The sequence below is a fragment of the Myotis lucifugus genome, unplaced genomic scaffold (genome assembly GCF_000147115.1).
Source record: "Myotis lucifugus unplaced genomic scaffold, Myoluc2.0 scaffold_329, whole genome shotgun sequence".
NCBI lineage: Eukaryota > Metazoa > Chordata > Mammalia > Chiroptera > Vespertilionidae > Myotis > Myotis lucifugus.
This window is the reverse complement of record NW_005871377.1, coordinates 944035-962603: the sequence shown is the minus strand read 5'-3', so window position 1 is coordinate 962603 and position 18569 is coordinate 944035. Positions and strand designations below refer to the sequence as shown.

The 18569-nt window shown below is 43.9% G+C and overlaps 1 protein-coding gene across 4 annotated transcripts in view; it reads right to left on the bottom strand.

The window, feature by feature from the left end:
• Positions 1 to 1727: 1727 nt before the first annotated feature.
• The window catches only part of WIPF2 (WAS/WASL interacting protein family member 2), a 30506-nt gene continuing 13664 nt past the window's right edge, over positions 1728 to 18569 (bottom strand). For all 4 annotated transcript variants that reach the window (XM_023764388.1, XM_006100813.3, XM_014466232.2 and 1 more), the window contains exons 2-8: positions 16798 to 16929; positions 13008 to 13140; positions 12219 to 12335; positions 11231 to 11887; positions 7992 to 8198; positions 5823 to 5924; positions 1728 to 5575 (exon numbers count right to left, since the gene is read on the bottom strand). In XM_023764388.1, the coding sequence (XP_023620156.1) occupies positions 5535 to 5575; positions 5823 to 5924; positions 7992 to 8198; positions 11231 to 11887; positions 12219 to 12335; positions 13008 to 13140; positions 16798 to 16860 (1320 nt within the window). In that variant the 5' untranslated portion in view covers positions 16861 to 16929 and the 3' untranslated portion in view covers positions 1728 to 5534. The remainder of the gene's footprint in view (positions 5576 to 5822; positions 5925 to 7991; positions 8199 to 11230; positions 11888 to 12218; positions 12336 to 13007; positions 13141 to 16797; positions 16930 to 18569) is intronic.

Below are 18569 nucleotides of genomic sequence, written 5' to 3'. Positions count from 1 at the left end.
AGAGAAGGGGTGAGGGAGAAAGAGATAGAAACATCAATGATGAGAGAGAATCATTGATTGGCTGCCTCCTGCACGCCCCACACTGGGGATCGAGCCCACAATCCAGGCATGTGCCCTGACCAGGAATCTAACTGAACTCCTGGTTCATAGGTCGAAGTTCAACCACTGAGCCACTCTGGCCGGGCCCATGAAGCCTTTTAATAGCCTGCAGAGGTTTCTCTTGGTAGCTGTCCTGAAGTCTTCTACTAGATTCTGAGATCCCTGGAGGCAAAGGCCCTGTCCTATTCATCTTCATATTACAGATGCCTGGCACAGAGTAAAGTATGCAATAAGTGCTTGCTGAATGGAAAGGACATGCCTCATGAAGATTTTTTGTGGATAGACACTATATAGTCCTTTAAATTTCACACACCTAAACCTACAAGTGGAGAATAAATTCAATTATATGTAAAAAACAATGCAGACGGGGCTCCAGTGATGTCAGAGGTGAAGTATTTCCCCTCCAGTTATCCTCGAGGGCAGTTAGGGTCCTGAGGTTGACAGTTTAGTTCTCTCACCTCTGCAGAGTAATAGGAAGTCAGAGACCAGCAGCTTTCTTTACAGTGAGTCACAGTTTGTGGCTGGGTTGGGGCAGGAAAACTTAAGAGGCACATTCACAGTGAGCAGGGTGTCCCAGTATCATTAGACTGGGCAAACTACTGCCCTTATCAACTGCTAATTCATACACAGTATCATGAGGGAAGGAATCAGATCACACTGGAAGGACCTGTCCGGCATCCTGTTGTACAAGTACATGTACACATACACACACATACACACACATTAGCAGGACCATCCCAATAGGACGGAGAAAGATTATAGCATTAGGAAGTTGAGGGTCGTTTAGGCAAGCTCCATTTCAGAGCTATTGAAAGTTACAAGAGTAACAAATCAAAATAGGTAGTTTATTCATCATATTAATAACAATGATGGGTCAAATAATCAGGAATGAGACCAATTTGGCAAGTATGGGTGAAAATGAAAGGAGCCTCATAGATTTTGATATCTAAAGTATGTGAGAGTGATTCATGTACACACCCATTCTGAAATCAGTATGGGAAACAATTTCAAGACCTTTGCCCGTGATGAAAGTGCAAGTTAAGCTCAATAAGTCCTAGTGGTGATTATGTCAGCTGACCATAGTAAGCAGAGAATGTCTGGTTTAATTTTTACACCTAAAGTCAAAGTTCAAGAAAGCCTGCTTAGATTCCAACTTAAAAAGTAGTGAAGAAAAACAGCCAACACCCACATAAAAACAGACACACACACAATCTACATGCTCTGCCTCCACCTTTTCTTCCACGCCTCAGTGTGCGAATCTGGCGTGCAGCGCAGGCAGAAGGCATCACAAGGGACACAAAGAAAAGACACAAGGCCAGGAGGTGTCTGGGTTTCCCGAAACCATAAGCAAAAAGGTTTCAGGTGGCAAATATAAATAATGGCCAACTCTATCAGAATCACCCAGTCAGAATGGCTACCCAGCACTGTGGTTTTCAAAACGTAACAGGAGGGAAGGACAGAAAACTCTTAAGAAGCTGCAGATGCTTCTGCCCAGGTCAGTGGACCTACCTCCCGAGAGGACCTGGGGTCAAATGACCACACAACCTGGAACGTGCGGTCACAGGTTTTCTCCCCTCTCTATGCCACCACAGGAGGCGAGATTCCAGACAAGAGTACACAGTTTTCAGTTTTTGGTTTTGTTTGTAAGCAATGTTTAATTAAACCGCACGGCATCCAGGAGAAACAAATGTACCGAAGAATCCAACCTGAGACCAGATTATACATTTTTTAGGGGGTTGGAAAAAAAATCAATGCTAATTGGGAGAGGGAGCACTATAATCAGAATACAACTCCAAAATAAATCACACAATAAATTATTTTTTAAAAGAAAACCGACACACATATACACACTCACGCTCTTCACACATGCATTCTAGTCTTTTATTCAGTGTTGACTGACTTCCATGCTGGTAGTGTTGGGAAATGACGAAAGATAGATATGAGAAAAGTAGGCTTGGCCCCTCTGCCATCAGTAAAATGAGATTTAAGACAATTAGGGAACCCACTGATGTCAGAAACAAGAGTAGAAAGAAGGAAACAGCAGTTATCAAGGAAGATTTTAATTGCTTCAAAGAGGGAGAGAGGAAGAAAGCACAGAAATCTAACACAAGTAAAGGCACAATGAACGTGGAGTCGAATGGAACCAAACCCTTCCTTCAGTTAAACAGTTATTCTTTTTTTGTGTGTGTGTGTTTTGAAGGTGGTTGTAGTTTTGTTTCATTTTGATGAGTCTTGAAGGCAGAGTTGTAATGCCTTCCACTCCCTAAGTTTAGGGAAAGCTACCCTAACTACATAGCCAGGGACTGAGATTTAATAGGGAAAGAAACTACAACTGGAATGTGAAGAATTTGATCTGTGGTTGATTGTAGGTTGGGTTTCCAGAAGGACAGACAGCTCAGTGTAGTGCCATCAAAAGGGCCTCAGATGCCCTACACTCCACCCCCAGAGCTCCGCAGCAGACCCTGGAGCCACTCTTCTCCCCCACTCCCATAAGCACTCAGCCTACAGATTATTTCAAGTGATCAGGAGAATTAAAACACACCCCAACCTGAGTTGCTCTGTAGCAAGTCTATTTACAATTTTCCTCACCTCTCCCTGGAGGTAAATCTGGGTTTCAAGTTGGGAAACTATGGGGTGAGGGGGTGCCCCCAGTGCAATGGGCAGTGGCTAGTCTCTCTGCCTTTGCCAGCTGGAAGGACTGGGATGAATTTCTGGAGACAGCAGCTTCACATCCACTGGGTGGGGTAGCCCTCGACCCTCTCTCTGTGCAACCAGGCTGGGAAAATGATAGGGCTCTGCTGCTGGAGGAAATCCCCATGACAGAGAAAACCACACCTAGAATATCCAAGTGCTTTGATCCAGGTTTGGTGACCAGAGAAGAGGGGGAAGGAGGGCATCTAAGCTCATTTAAAAACCTGGAGGCCACTGCCCTACTTCCCAGAAAGGGCGGTAAGAAACAACTATAGTATTAAGTTTTCCCCCCTAGAGAAAAACATCATGAAATCAAACCCACACAAGGGCTTTTAACACAGCTTCCTGCTTAGTTGGGCAATGCCTCCTCCTTCTGGGAGGGGAGAAGGGGTTAATGGGACTGGGCAATAGCCTCAACATGAGACCACCCATCTCCCATGGAAGAGACAACATTGCCATAAACAGATAAAAAGCCATTTAAAAGGTGAGAAGTTGTAGTGCTCTTGCAGCCAGCCCACCTTCAATCTATATTACAAGCTTTTTACAACATACAAAATAGATCAATAACTATGAGGATCACATTCCCATTCTTCAATAGTAAATATACATGATAATAAATCTGTTATTAACAGAGGGACGAAATATGTATAAGGCAAAAGACATTTAAATAAGTACCGTGTCACCAACATGCGCTGAAGAAAATGCATCTAACTAGATCTAGACTGAGGCCTTTTCCCATGAGGCCAAGAAAATGAAAATAATCAATACCCATGTGACACAGTCCAAATGCTGGGGATATGAGCAGCAGGTCACAGGGGAGGAAGGTATCAGCCCCAATGAAAAGCTGTGGTTTGGCTTTCACTTGTGATACTTATTTTGATGTTCTATGTTTGAGGAAAGGGGAAAAAATACATTTCTATAACATTATACAAAAGGCATCAGCTCCCATTTCAAAAATAAATGGGAAGACTTCACAGTCCAAGTTGAGTAACTCATCAGCATCTACCCTGGAACGCTGCTGCAGTAGCCACTCTTGTCCCCTCTCTCAGCTCTATTCACTTCGGGATGCCAGGGACATGGCTGGGAGATAACTACTAACAGGTCTGAAAATAAGAATGATAATGGTTAGAGAAGTGTGAGGACAGACCTAATCACTGCTTGTCCCAAGAGGCAATATGGTCCAGGAGATGATAAAGGATAGCAGACCCCATACAAATAACCCAAGATGAGCCCTCTCTCTTCTAGCACTGGGAAGACTTGGGTTTCATCCGGCACCACGCACAGATCCTCAGTCTATGATCCAATAGGCTGGAAAGGTCCCTAAAATAGTTCAAGCCTGTGATGTAATTTTTTAACAGACTTTCCCCAACCATCCCAAAAAGTCACCTGGGCCTCCTTGCTCTTACTTCAAGCTTTGAGTAGCCTCTACACTTGTCAGTAGCAAACCAAACACCTGTGTGTGGAGCCCAGGAGCCCTATTCTGCTGTTCTTGAACTAGGACCTGGAAGACGAAGACACAACATATTGGTGGCTGCCAAAGAAGATAACTGGGCTGAGAGTCACCTCACCAAAGTCTTTGTGTTTCTTGGCACAGAGGAATCTTTGACTCATGAGCTTCCTCCCCGTTCTCTACTCTGCTGTTCACCCCTCCGTCTTGGACAGGCAAGGGTGGAGAGAAAAGAATAGGAAGGTCCTTTCAGTGAGTGGGCTGTGAACTCTACAAGCTTCACCTTCCCCTCTTTGCCAGCGTGGCGTACCCAGCAAGGGCTGTAGTTCCTGGACAGGACTGAGTGGACCCCTGCCCTTCAGGACCAGCCAGAAAAGACTGAGGTGGACTCAAGGTCTTAGATAAGACCAAGACCCCAGCCCTATCTTCCTCTCTCTCATAGAAGTTTCTGGAGTTTGTGAACATGGAATGAACGAAAGTGACTTTTCTCTTGAGGGCCTGGGTGGTGGTGGGAAGAAACAGCGTCCCTCAGCCCAGCACCCTGAGGAATGGGGTGGGGAGCCCCAGGACTCAAATGGCTCCTGGTCCCTTTGCTGCAGGGAAACTGACTAACGCTAAAAGGCTCGCCAGTTTATTTACCCTCCCTTTTTATTAGCTGTTTAGTTCAACTGATTAGTATTTAGTGTTTATATCCAAGTTATCCCTGGAGTGAGGATATGGGGTAGGGTAAGAGCAAAACCAAAATGCCCCTGAAAATAAAGCAGACCCACTCCCTTGTCCTTTCTCCAAACTTGACCTTTAAAACAGATCACTTCTCTGCAAACTCCTTTCTTGTTTCACTAAAAATGTCCCCAACCCCCAAGTCCTGGCCAGCCATGTCAGCTTCCTAAATGATGAAATATACCTGCCACGCTTCCCCCAAAGTGGGTAGGAGGAGGTAGGAGTACCATTCTCCGCCCTGCCCCAACAATGAGTTAATTCATCACAACAAGGCACCTTTCCCCACGAGGAAAGCAGGCGACTTGGAAGCTGTTTCCTCATCTGGTTAGCAGGGATTGCTAGAGGAGGGATGGACGCAGGGTTTGAGACCCTACTGTCAATATAGAGTCCAATCACCAAGTCCAGAAGACGAGATGCATAGATGGAGGCGAGCTGGGAGGATGCTTGGAGTCTAGAGGTTGGTTGCACTGGAGAAACACGTCAGGAGTTCTCATGCAGGTTTCAGGGGAATGGGAGGGACCATCTGAGAGGAGGAGAGGGTCCATCCTTTTCCTGAGGAACAGGACCAAGCCAGGCTTCACCTGAGAATGGGTGGCAGAGGTGGGGCTCCACGGGCAGCTGAAAAACATTAACAATAAAAACCACATACACAAGACTACCCACCAGATCCTGAATAACCAAACATTCCTAAAATGAGAGACAAGTTCTATAAGCTAATCTTTAACACTGAGGGATTAGGTTTTGTTTTTGTTTTTAAAGAAAATGAAGATGAGGAGAAACAAATTTTAAGAAAATTTCTAAGAAAAGCACACTGATTTTATTTTTTATGCAATTATGAAAAAACTTTCATGACTACTCGTCTCACCTCGGTTTGTTTTGCTGGGATATACTCTCTGAAAGTGTTTATATTCCTCTGGAGCAGGAAAGTCTTCTACTGGATGGAAAGAATACTTTGACTCAAAATCATCTACAAAAGAAACAGAATATTAATTCATATCACCCTTCTGACTCTTCTTCGTGCCACTTCTGACCCTCCCCTTATTGGTCTCCATTCATTCTGATGTACGTGAGGGCCTGCCTTGCCCACTAAACCCAGGTTCCTAAGGACAGCAATAGCACTGCTCTATGTGCCTTGTATGCCCAGAAGATGTGCTCAAAGGCTCTTTACATTAAGGAATTAGTCTTTGACCTGGTTGTTTTTGTTTATTTGTTTGTTTTGTTAATCCTCACTCGAGGATATTTTTCCAATGATTTTTAGAGAGAGGGAAAAACAGAAACATCAATGTGAGAGAAACACATCGATTGGTTGCCTCCTGCCGGGCCCAGCCGGGAAGGAGCCTGTAACCGAGGTATGTGCCCTTAACTGGAATCAGTCCCCTTCAGTCCCCAGGCCGATGCTCTATCCACTGAGCCAAACCGGCTAGGGCTTGACCTGGTTTTAAAAAATATTTCCACCAAAAACCAGGCATCTAACAGGAAAGGAGCACAGCTGTTTGAATGGGAGGAGAAAAAAATATAATTCTTTAACACAGCCATCTTAGAGACTATCACCATGGGATACCAACTGAACTGAATCTACAAATTGGTAGAAATTAACCTAAAATGGGAATATTTGTCACAACGAGTGAGAGTTCTGACCAGATAATTCCCTTTTGGCCCAGGTTACCCTCATGTAGTTCTGCAACACAGTTGGGATAGCCATCTCATGGCCCCGTGCCCACTTCCCACGGCCCCTCTATAAGAAGGCTCAAATGCTCTATGGGTGTGGCTTGGTGACCTTCCAAAGGACTTGATCTTCAAAGCAAAAACCCTGGTCCACCTAATCAGAATACACTAGAGCAAGGGTAGACAAGAGTGTTAGGTCTGAAAGGGATTGTACAGATCTTCCCAGGAGTCTAATGATACCTTTGGGTAACCCGTGAACACAGACAAGGCCTGGGGCAAGGGGCGGGCTAGAAGGGGTCAATGCGGGTTAAGGGGGACATATTTAATACTTTCAACAATAAAGATTTTAAGAATAAATAACTAATTAAAGAAGTTAACAAGATGAAATACGAGTTAGAGAGGTAGGTTAAAAAAATGTATCTTAGGTGGGGCCTAAGATTCATTGATAACCTTGGAAAAGTTACTCTGACACACTCCTGATTTACTCAACCTCCTCATTTCACAGATAAGGGAAGTGAGGCCCAGAGACGTGAAGCAACGTCCTTAAAGTAACACAGCTAGTTAGTGGCTTTGGTTTACTAGGTAAATATTGTCTACCTAGTGGGATGTTTTTTGTGTGGCAGTTTTATAACTTTCTTCAACAATCAGCAGTTAGTTCTCATGCACATTAACTGTAGGTTTTTAAAAGTGGTGACAGGTATGTAGGTAACCAATACACGGAGACTGCTTGGTGAATCTTCATCCTCACTATGGTATGGGACATTCCTTACTCCTTTGGCCCAGACAGCTTTGTTGAGCCTGGTGTCACTGTGTACATCCGGAGTTCCCATCTCCTTCATGGCCAATTTTTGCATTTCTTTGAGTGTTTCTTGAAACTCACTTCATGGATGTGCTTGTGACTGTTGATGGTGTATTCTCTGGTCACTGACTTTGATGGAAGGGCCCCTCTTCTTGCTACCCTTCTTTGTGAGAGCCATCATGCCGGGCCCAAGTTGGAAAGAAAGTTTATTTTGTTTTTAAAGGGCCAGAAAGGAGCTCTCCTTCCTAGAGGAATGCTCACTTCCTGTTTGAATAATCCTGAAGAAGATGAAGTCTCTGTCTTAAAGGTAACCACAGCTAATGATCCTTAAGGAGCAAGAGAATGGCTTTAGAGTTAGCATGACACCCTGCTGATTTTACTTCAATCTATCCCAAAGCAACCCATGCTTAGAATTTGCATAAGGAAAGGAACATCAATGGACAGGCACTAGAAGTCAGATGTAAAGTCAGGAGAGGAACTGCTGTGAACAGCTGTAAGTGACCATTCCCATTCTACAGGAGTTAGGAAGTCACCACAGGAACTATGAGACTAAAACAGCTAGCTACTCACCCAAGAAAGATCGAACAGTGGTAATAGAATCTCTGTGGCCATTCCTCAAGGGTGGAGGAGGAGGAGGTGGTGGCCCAGCTGGCGTCCTTGAGGGCGGGGGTGGGGGCTTTCCTCGGCTCAGAGGTTCTGACCCGTGTCGGTATGGTGGTGGGGGAGGGGGAGCATCCCTGGCACCATTTCGGATCATGGGTGGCGGGGGTGGAGGAGCTGCAATTAAAATCCAAAGCAGTTAGGTTTGGCTATAGAGGCTCTGTGAGCCTCTGAGCACCATGTGACATATCATATTCACCCTCCTCCCATCCCTGCTCTACCAAAGTGCAGAATAAATGTGTGACTTTTTCATTTCCCACAAGTCATTCAAGAACTCTATGTATTCTTGATTTTTTTCCTGCTTTTCCATGTCTTCCTCCACAATTCTAATTCAGGACTTTCTCATACTTAGTCTGTTCTACTGCAAAAAGCCTCCCAAATGTTCTTTTTGCTTCTAATCTCTTATACCAATCCTCTGTGTGCACCATCAACTCACTAATCTCCCCACACTTTGCTCAAACTTTTTCAAGAGCTTTGCAGTTCCTACATCATAAAGTTTCAAACTCTTAGCTTCCAACCCAATTGAGTTTCCCCCAATTATCCTCCTTTCTTATACAGTAACCCATTACCCCAGTCAGTCTGATCTCACCTTCCTTCCTTTTTTTTTTTTTTTTTTTGTTAATCCTCACCCGAGGATATTTTTTTCATTGCTTTTCAGAGAGTGGAAGGGAGTGAGGTAGAGAGAGAGAGAGAGAGAGAAAGAGAGAGAGAGAGAGAGAGAGAGAGAGAGAGAGAGAGAGAGAGAGAAACACTGATGTGAGTGAGACACATCCACTGGTTGCCTCCCTCCTGCAGGCACTTGGACACAGCTATGTGCCCTTGACCTGGAATAAAACCCACGACCCTGTGGTGTGCAAGCCAATGCTCTAACCATGGAGCCATGCCAGCCAGTTCTCCTCTTCCTTTCTTGATTTCTAGGCTGGGGTAGGTACCTCTCGTCTGCACTCCCACTGTCACCTCTGTATCTCATCCATTCTACTATATTGTACTGTAATTAGTCATTAGATGTGCCCCTTCCCAGTAGACTGTATGTGCCCCTTCCCAGTAGACTGTCCATTCATTTAAGTACCCAACCACACCAAATGTACAGCACATGGTAGGCATTCAATCAACCTTTGCTGAATAAACCAAATTACATATGTTTTGCTCTTGTGAATCCTTCACAATACTCGGAAATACCATCCCTCTTCCCTCACCACCAAATCCTAGCTATCCTTTAAGCTTCAACTCAAATTTCATCTTCTCAAGGCTTTCCCAAAGCAATCCACTCTATTCCGAACTCCTCCTTCTTTGGTCTCCCAAAGCATTTATAGGTATGTCACTTTTAAAAAAAATGTATTTTTATTGATTTCAGAGGGGAAGGGAGAGGGAGAGAAAGACAGAAACATCAATGATGAGAGAATCATTGATCAGCTGCCTCCTGCACGCCCCCCACTGGGGATCGAGGCCACAACCCCGGCATGTGCCCTGACCTGGAAACAAACCATGACCTCCTAATTCATAGGTTGATGCCCCCCAACTCCCTTAAGGGATTTCCATATTTTTATCTCCAAGTCCTCTCTTATTCCTGCATTTGTGAACTCATTCCAATTAGACTTTTACTTTCACCTTCCCTCCACCACTCCACTAATACCCAAAATGATCCCATGTTGTTTGGAGTCCCCCAAAAAGATTCCCCGTATTGCTGAGACCAATGTCATCTCGGGCTTCAACTTAACTGACCCAGCTATAGCATTGGACACAACCCTAGAAGAGGTAGATGAGATTGTGTATTCTCTTTACAAAATAGCATGACTGAAAGCAGAGTGAGGGAGACCAGGACAGCTGTCTGGGGCTTTCTCATATCCAGGAATTTTGGCTCACTCAATCTTGGAATTTCTCCATCCCTCTTTCTTCCTTTCCCTTCTTCCTTCTTCACTAGAGGCTCTTTCTCAGCTTGGCAGTCTTCATCTCTCTGACCTCTAATCTAGGAGGGCCCCCAGGTTTAGACCTCTTCTCTATACTCTCTACCTGGGTGATCTGACTCAGCATGTGGTTTTCAATATCGTTCAAATTTCTCTCTCTAGCCCAGACCTCTCCTCTGAACTTCTGAGTTGATAGCCAATCACCAATTAATTATTTCCTCTTGCACGTCTAGTAGGCATCTCAAACTTGAGTTGTCCAAAACTGAGTATCTTCCCCCAAACCCGCTGTGGTCCTACCCACCTGCCGTTTCTTGCAATAGCCTCATAAGTGGCGTCTTTTTGCCACCTCTGTCTTCCCGCAGTCTGTTCTCAACATAAAAGCTGACATTTTTATTTTATTTTTTAAAATATGTTTTTATTGACTTCAGAGAGAGGAAGGGAGAGGGAGAGAGGGATAGAAACTTCAGTGATGAGAATAACTTATTGGCTGCCTTCTGCCCACTGGGGATCGAGCCACAACCCAGACATGTGCCCTGACCGGGAAACAAACCGTGACTGCTCCTGGTTCATAGGTTGATGCTCAACCACTGAACGACACCAGCTTAACTAAGGTGACCTTTTTAAAGGTAAATATATGCTACTTCTCTGTTCCAACCCCTCCAGTGGCTTCCAATATGAAACAAAGTAAAAACCTAAGTCTTTACAAAGTCTTACAATGTTCTCCCGTGGAAATCTAGCTTTCTGGTCCCATGTTCTGCCACGCTTCCCCTCACTCATTCTAGTCCAGTCTCAATGTCTTTGCATTTGCTGTTCTCAGTGCCTGCTTAGCTTATTCCCATACCGTCTTCAGTCTTTACCAAACTGACCCTAACCTCATCCCCACCCCTGCAACTGGAAATATCATCACCCCATCCCACCCCAGTATATCCTATCCCCCTTCTCTGCTTTGTATTTCTCTAAAGCACCTACATACTATGTATTTACATACTAGTATATATATTTTTTAAATATATTTTTTACTAATTTGACTATATGCTAAAACAGGATTTTTTTACATTTTCTATTTATTGCTGTTTCCCTAACAAAAAAGTCTGACTCACAAAAAGGCACTCAATAAGCCTGTTGAATGAGTAAGTGAATTCTTATCTTCAGTCACTAAAGGAGAGCTCTGGGGGAAAGAGTGAAGAGAAAAGAGAAGCTCAACTCTCAGTGTGTTAGGGAAAAAAAGTGTGTGCAGGCACTTACCTGCTCCCCGACTGGGAGGGTCTCGGGCTGGGGGAGGTGGCCTATTACTCTGTAAAGAAGGAGAGACTGAAGTAGGTGGAGGAGGTGCTAGGCCTCTGACAGGCCCTGGTGTCTTCCTATGCAAAGAATTGTGTCTCTGTGGCAGCTCAGGGGCTGACTCGTTAGTGGGACTAGAGGGTCCATTGGGGACCCCTGGAGGCTGGCGGTAAGGCGGAGGAGGAGGAGCCAGAGACTGGCCACTTGGTCCCGTTCTGATATTCACAGGGGAAGGAGGTGGTTTGACTGGGGGTGGAGCAGGAGGGCCATCTCGACCAGGGTGAAGCCTTTGTCCGGGTGTGGGTGGCAAGGGTTTCTCTCTGTTGTAGGCTGGGGCTTTGTTGCTGTGCATAGGCAGAGGTGCAGGGGGTGCGTTGGCACGCCGCCCTGGTGGTGGCGGAGGAGGGGCAGAGGAGCTGTGCTTCATGCCCGGACTGCTGGTGGTGATAGGCCGAGAGAGGTCCGGTAATGAAGGTCTCTGCATCCGGGGCAGTTCTGGGAGTGAGGCTCGGCCGCTGTCGGTATCATCTTGAGGGCGCCCACTGGCTGTAGACCCTGGAGGCCTTGGGGCAGCAGCTCGAGAACTGGGAACTTGCAGGGCTGGCTTACCAGCTAGGTTCTCTACAAACAGACCAGACAGCACACTGGGTCAACAGAGCTAGAGATACATTGGTTAGTATCTCTAAGTCACCCAGCCTCACTTCCTTGCACAGCAGCAGGGAAAGTATTTGTATAGTACTGGGTTTTAATCTGGCCCACTAACAAATATTGCTGATATAAGTTGAATACATTTTTATGTAATGCCTTTGCTTTAATCTACTCTATAACTTCACCCCTGCTCCCTCTCCTTCCTCCCACCTCTACCACATTCCTCAACCCCAGATGAACCACTTGGGACCAGTAGGAAAGGAATGCACTTGGGAAATATTGTAAGAAAGTACTTATCAGATACCTGAAACGTCCTTAGCTCCCACATGGCGGAGCTTCGGCACTCCTCCTTGGAAGAGACCGCCCTTGGGCTGCAGGGCACCTGCTCCAGAGCCATAACCACCACCGCTTCCTTTGGGTTCTGGAAAGCATACCATCAGAGCTTTCATTTCATATGCTCCAAGCTGGTGACCAACTTAATCCTGAGGAAAAACTCCTCTTCTATTTGGGTTCTAATTTGCAAACAAGCCAATCTTGCTTTTGCCTTTGCATTAAAAAAATAAAAGTGAAGCCTCTCTGCTCCACAGCTTCATGTAGGGATGAAAGTCTTTGCTGCGATGAAAGAAAAACAACAAAAGGAACAAGGAGCCAGTCTTCCCTTATTTGGTTGGGCCAGAGGGATAACCTGGAGAAAGACACGTTCAACAGAGTTCCTTGGGCTCTGCTCTCACAGTCAAGGATTATAAGGGGAGAACGGCCAGGGACACAGGTGTGAACACACTCTCCAGTGGCCTTTCGGAACGGACACTTGCAGCAGTTATGAACTCATCACTGGCTTCCGCTGAGCGGTTTTGGGGACTGTAGTGGTCTCCTCAGAGAACAGCCAAGGATGTGCCCTAACAAGCATAACAAGCACTAGTGACCCTAGGAGACGGAAGTCTTACTGAGAGTGCTTCCCAAAGGTGAAAAGATTTTCCTAAGTTACGGGAAGATCATCAAAAGACATCCCAGGAAAAAACTTGCCCACTCAAGACCCAGCAATAAAAATGACAGCCCAGCCAAATTTTCAAATCAATCCTAGGCTTAGACTCACTCTCTATGACGGGAGCACTCCGATCATTAATGTTGGTCACCTTCTTCAGCTTGGTCCCTTTGCAGATGTCCTGTAAGAGGGCACCTCGACCCCGCTGCTCATCTCTACTCAGCTTGATCTGCTCTGTGTTTCCCTAGAGGAAGAGGAATATATAAGAAGTTCAGCATAAACAGTCCCCTTCATCACAAGCTTGGGATAAATGCCTTAAGCCAAACTGAGGGTTCCATGAGATACCTATCTAACTTAATCAGATATATATGCCACACATCACACCATGGTAATGTACATTACCATTCTTCTTAGTCCTTTTGCTCCTATTGTACCTCCTATTCAGATGTCTCTGATTGGAGGCCTGCACTAATACTTATTGAATACCTAACGCACTAGGGTTGTGTGTTAGATGCTTTAGATATATCAGCATCATCAAGGCAAACATCTACTGAACCCCTGCTAGGGGTTCATTATCTCATTTAAATGTTGAAACATGCTATGACCAACTACAACAGGAACACAGGGATAGACAGCAAGATAAATGGCCCAGATCTATATAAGAAATAATAAAAGTATATTTCATCAGAAAGAATAGATTATTAAATACAAGATGTTAATAACACTGGTAATTTTTGAAAAAAAAATAATAAAGTTAAATACATTTCTACCTCACAGCTTATTCTCAAACAATTCTAGCTGAATTATAATATTTAAGTGTAAAAACTATAGAAATACTATATTTAAAAAATTGCTAAGGGAAAAACATTCTAAATATGACAACTAAAATACAGGAAAAGAAAAATAAAAGACAGGAAAAGATCAATAGATTTGCTTAGTACAATTATTTATTAGGAATATAAGTAAATAAACAGGTGATATACTGAGAGGAAAAATCATCTGTGACAAATGTAACATACGATAGACACAAAAGATAGTGTCCTAAATCTATAGAGCATTAAAATACAAAGATGACTTAGGAATCAACAGGATAATAAGCAAAGAATATGAACAATACTCTGTAAAAGAAATCAAAGAACCCAGCTGGTGTGGCTCCATGGTTGAGTGTCAACCTATGAACCAGGAGATCACAGCTCGATTCCAAGTCAGGGCACATGCCTGGGTTGCTGGCTCAATCCCCAGTGAGGGGCTGGCAAGAAGCAGCCGGTCAATGATTCTCTCTCATCACTGATGTTTCTATGTCTCTCTCCCTCTCCCTTCCTCTCTAAAATCAATAAAAATATATTTAAAAAATAAAAATAAAAAAGCCAGCAAATATGAAAAAAAATCAACTACAATAAAAGAAATACAGGGTAAAACTCATTATCATTATCTACCTATGACATTAGTGAAGGTTAAAATTGTAACTAAAAAGGATGCTAGCTTTGCCTTAGCCGGTTTGGCTTGGTGGATAGAACGTCAGCCTGAGGACTGAAGGGTCCTGGGTTCAATTCTAGTCAAGGGCACGTACCTCGGTTGCAGGTTCCCTGGCCTTGGTCGAGGTGCATGCAGGAGGCAACCAATCAATGTGTCCCTCTCACATTGATGTTTCTCTCTGTCTCTCCCTCTCCTTTCCACTCTCTAAAAAAAATCAATGGAAAAATATCCTCGGTGAGGATTAACAAACAAAAATATGCTAGTTTTATGAAGGCAGGAACCAGTGAGCAGTGATGTACAGTGCCTGGCACCTGGCAAATGTTCAAAAAATGTGTAGAATAACTACTGCCCAATGGTGGTCATAAGGATTCAGGGAAATAGGCACTCTTTTGTACTACCTGCAGTTAGATAAGTTGGTATGATCTTTCTAGAAAGTGATTTATGTGTTAAACACCTTTTAAAAGTCTAGCACAGGAATTCTACTTCTAGGAACTGACTTTAAGAAAACAATTGAATAAGTGCACAAACATGTTAATACTATAGCAAAAACACAGTTTATAATAGCACAAAACTGAAAATAATCTAGAAGTTAAACCAAAAAGAACAATGATAACCAACAATGGGATGCCAGATAAGCTCTTAAAGAAGTATAAGTAAATATCTTTTCATGATAGTAAATGTTTACCACAATCAAGTAAAAAACATTATAAAACAATATTTATAGCATGATTCCAGTTTTCTCTATCAGTAACCTAAGAACTTACCTCACGAGGTAGTTTTTAGAAATGACAATACTTGTCAAGAGCCTAGGAGTGTCTGGTGCATAATAAAAGCTCAATGGCCTTAGCTGGATTTGCTCAGTGGATAGAGCGCTGGCCCTTGGACTAAAGGGTTGAGGGCACGTACCTTGGTTGTAGACTTGTTCTCAGATCCCTAGCCCTGGTCAGGGAGCATACGGGAGGCAACTAATTGATGTGTCTCTCACATCAATGTTTCTCTCTCTCTCTCTCCCCTCCCTACCACTCTAAAAGTCAATAGAAAAATATCCTCAGGAGAGGATTAACAAAACAAAATTAAAAAGTTCAATGCACAGTAGCTAGATTTCATTTGGAAGAAAAACCCACACACAGCAAATTTCTGGAAGGATACACACTGATACTAGCAAAAGTTAACTTCTGGTAAGAATTATTTATGTTTATCTGTATTTTCTAGTTTTCTTATAATCTCCTATATAATAAAAGGCTAATATGCAAATAGACCAAACGGCAGAACAACCAAACAACTGGTCACTATGACGTGCGCTGACCACCAGGGGGCGTGCGCAGAACATGGCGGGCGTTGCCTGCGGTGGGATGGTGGAGCAGATGGGGGCGGGGTGGGGGGAGCCAGACCGAGGCAGGGCGCGGGTCGCTGTCATCAGGGCGAGCCTCTGGTGGTTACTGAAAATTAATTCTTTGCTCCCACGCCGCAGTCCCACCCCGAGCTCGTGCTTGCTGCTGGCGCCGGAGCTGCGGCTCACACCCGCTGCCTGCCCTGATCGCCCCTCAGGGCTTCTCCACCTTCCCCTGCTCCTGAAGAGCGATCGGGGCTGGCAGCCACCTCTCGCACCTGCTGCCGGTGCCAGCCCCACTCACACCCGCAACCGGCACTGGAGCCGCCGCTCGCACCCACTGCCAGTGCCTGGCTGCCGGCCCTGATCACCCCTGAGGCCTTCTCCACCTCTCCCTGCTCCACTGGTTTTAAACATCCCATTACTGACACTTTAAGTCTTCTTACTAATACATTCCATAAACTCCTTTCTTTCTTGATGGGGTGTTAGACTTGATTGATTTGGTTTGAAAACTAACTGATTTGGAGAAGATGAAATGGTTGCAAAGAATCAACGACCAGAAATTGCTACCCCTTTTCTCAAAGATGCCAAAGAAATGATGTACTGACCTTTAAGAACAAAGCTTTAGGAGGGAAACATCAGTTCCTACTCTGATGTCACCTGTCCAAATATCCATTTAGACCAGTGGTTCTCAACCTTCTGACCCTTTAAATACAGTTCCTCATGTTGTGACCCAACCATAAAATTATTTTCGTTGCTACTTCATCACTGTGATGTTGCTACTGTTATGAATCATAATGTAAATATCTGATATGCAGGATGGTCTTAGGCGACCCCTGGGAAAGGGTCGTTCGACCGCCAAAGGGGTCGCGACCCACAGGTTGAGAACCGCTGATTTAGACTGACCCAGGACAAGAAAACAAGAAGCTATTATGGTCTCAGAAGACCTCTCAAATATCAAAACTAATTGATAAGACTTGACTTGTTTATTCTCCATCTTCCTGCACCACAAGTCTTTGAGTACGGTATGGCTTATACCAGATGGCTTAAATATCCACTAAGGTTTTGAGATAGCCGAGTGGCAGGATTACCCACCTGATTAAAAGTGGGAGGTGGAGGAGGACCAGGAGGGGGTGGAGGGGGAGGAGGAATTGGCATTCTTGCCCAGCTCGCAGTTGGCACTGCTCTCTCTCCGTTTTAATTTGCAGCTTTAGGTCACTCATATACCTGCAAATGAAATAAAAATTCATGAGAACTTTGCCATTAGAGACATCGAGTACCAGGAGAACTAGGGGACTGGGCATGACACCAGAGAAACTAAGCACCTCATTTACTAGTTCCACTGTGATATAGTCCAGAGTTTGGTAAATTTTTCTATAAAAGGCCAGATAATAAATATTTTAGGCTTCGTAAGGCACCTATAGTCTCTGATACCTATTATTCTTTTTGTTTTAATATTTTTTAATTAATAAATTTTATTTTTTTAGATTCAAAGCAAAACTGAATAGAAAGTACAAACAGCACTCATATACCCCTGCATCCTCCCCCCTACCCCAACACACACACAAGCCTCCCCAATTATCTACACCTTGCAGTGGTCCCTTTGTGACAATGGAATCTATATTGACACCTCATTATCACCCAAAGTGCAGTTTACATTGGAGTTCACTCCTGGTGTACATTCTATGGGTTGTGAAAAATGTACAATGACAATTACCCACCACTGTATTATCATACAGAAGAGTTTCACTGCCCTAAAATAATTTATGATCTATCTATTCAACTATCCTTCCCCCCAATCTCTGGCAACCACTTATCTATTGTCTTTATAGAATTGCCTTTCTCAAAATGTCATATAGTTGGAATCATAATTCCTTTACTTAGGCATTTAAGTTTCTCCCGTGTATTTTCAGGGCTGGATAGCTGATTCATTTTTAGTGCTGAATAATATTCCATTGTCTGTACGTACCACAATTTATTTATCCATTCACCTACTGAAGGATATTTTGGTTGCTTCCAACTTTAGCAATTATGAATAAAGCGACTATGAATATCCTTGCGTGGACATAAGTTTTCAGCTCATTTGAATAAATACAGTAGGTCCTCGGGTTACGTCAGAGATCTATTCCTACGGCCGTAACACAATTTTCGCCGTAAGTCAGAACCCACTTAAATAAGCACCTATGTCACTCACATGAAGCACATACACAGCAGTAATGAAGTGAAACAGTAAAAAAAATTTAAAAGATAACAATTCCTTTCCTTTACTTGTGGTAAATAAATAATAAAAAACATAAAGCACATATGTACATACGTCGAAATGATGGAACTTTTTTTTTATAAATAAATGGGAGATGGCGACATAACCACGAAAAGACGTACGTCGAGTCTGACGTAACCCGAGGACTGCCTGTACCTAGGAGCATGATTGCTGGATCACAGGGTAATAAACTGCCAAACTGCCTTCCAAAGTGGCTGTAACATTCTGCATTCCCAAGAGCAATGAAGAGAGTTCCTGCTGCTCCACATTCTTGTCAGTATTTGGTGTTGTCAGTGTTTTAGATTTTGGCCATTCTAATAGGTGTTTATTGGATCAATGTGCCAGAAACAGAAAAGACAGAAGAATAGGTATCTAGAGAAACATGAGGCTATGCACATAGTTCAATGTTCTAAAATTTGTTAACTTGCTAAATTCATTCATTCATGAATTCACCTACCATCCAATAAATATTTATTGAGCACCCACCAGGTGCCAAAGCATCTATCTATATAATAAAAGCCTAAGTGACCTTTATGGCGTAACGACCAGAATGACCGGTCGCTATGATGCGCACTGGCCACCAGGGGGCAGACGCTCAATGCAGAAG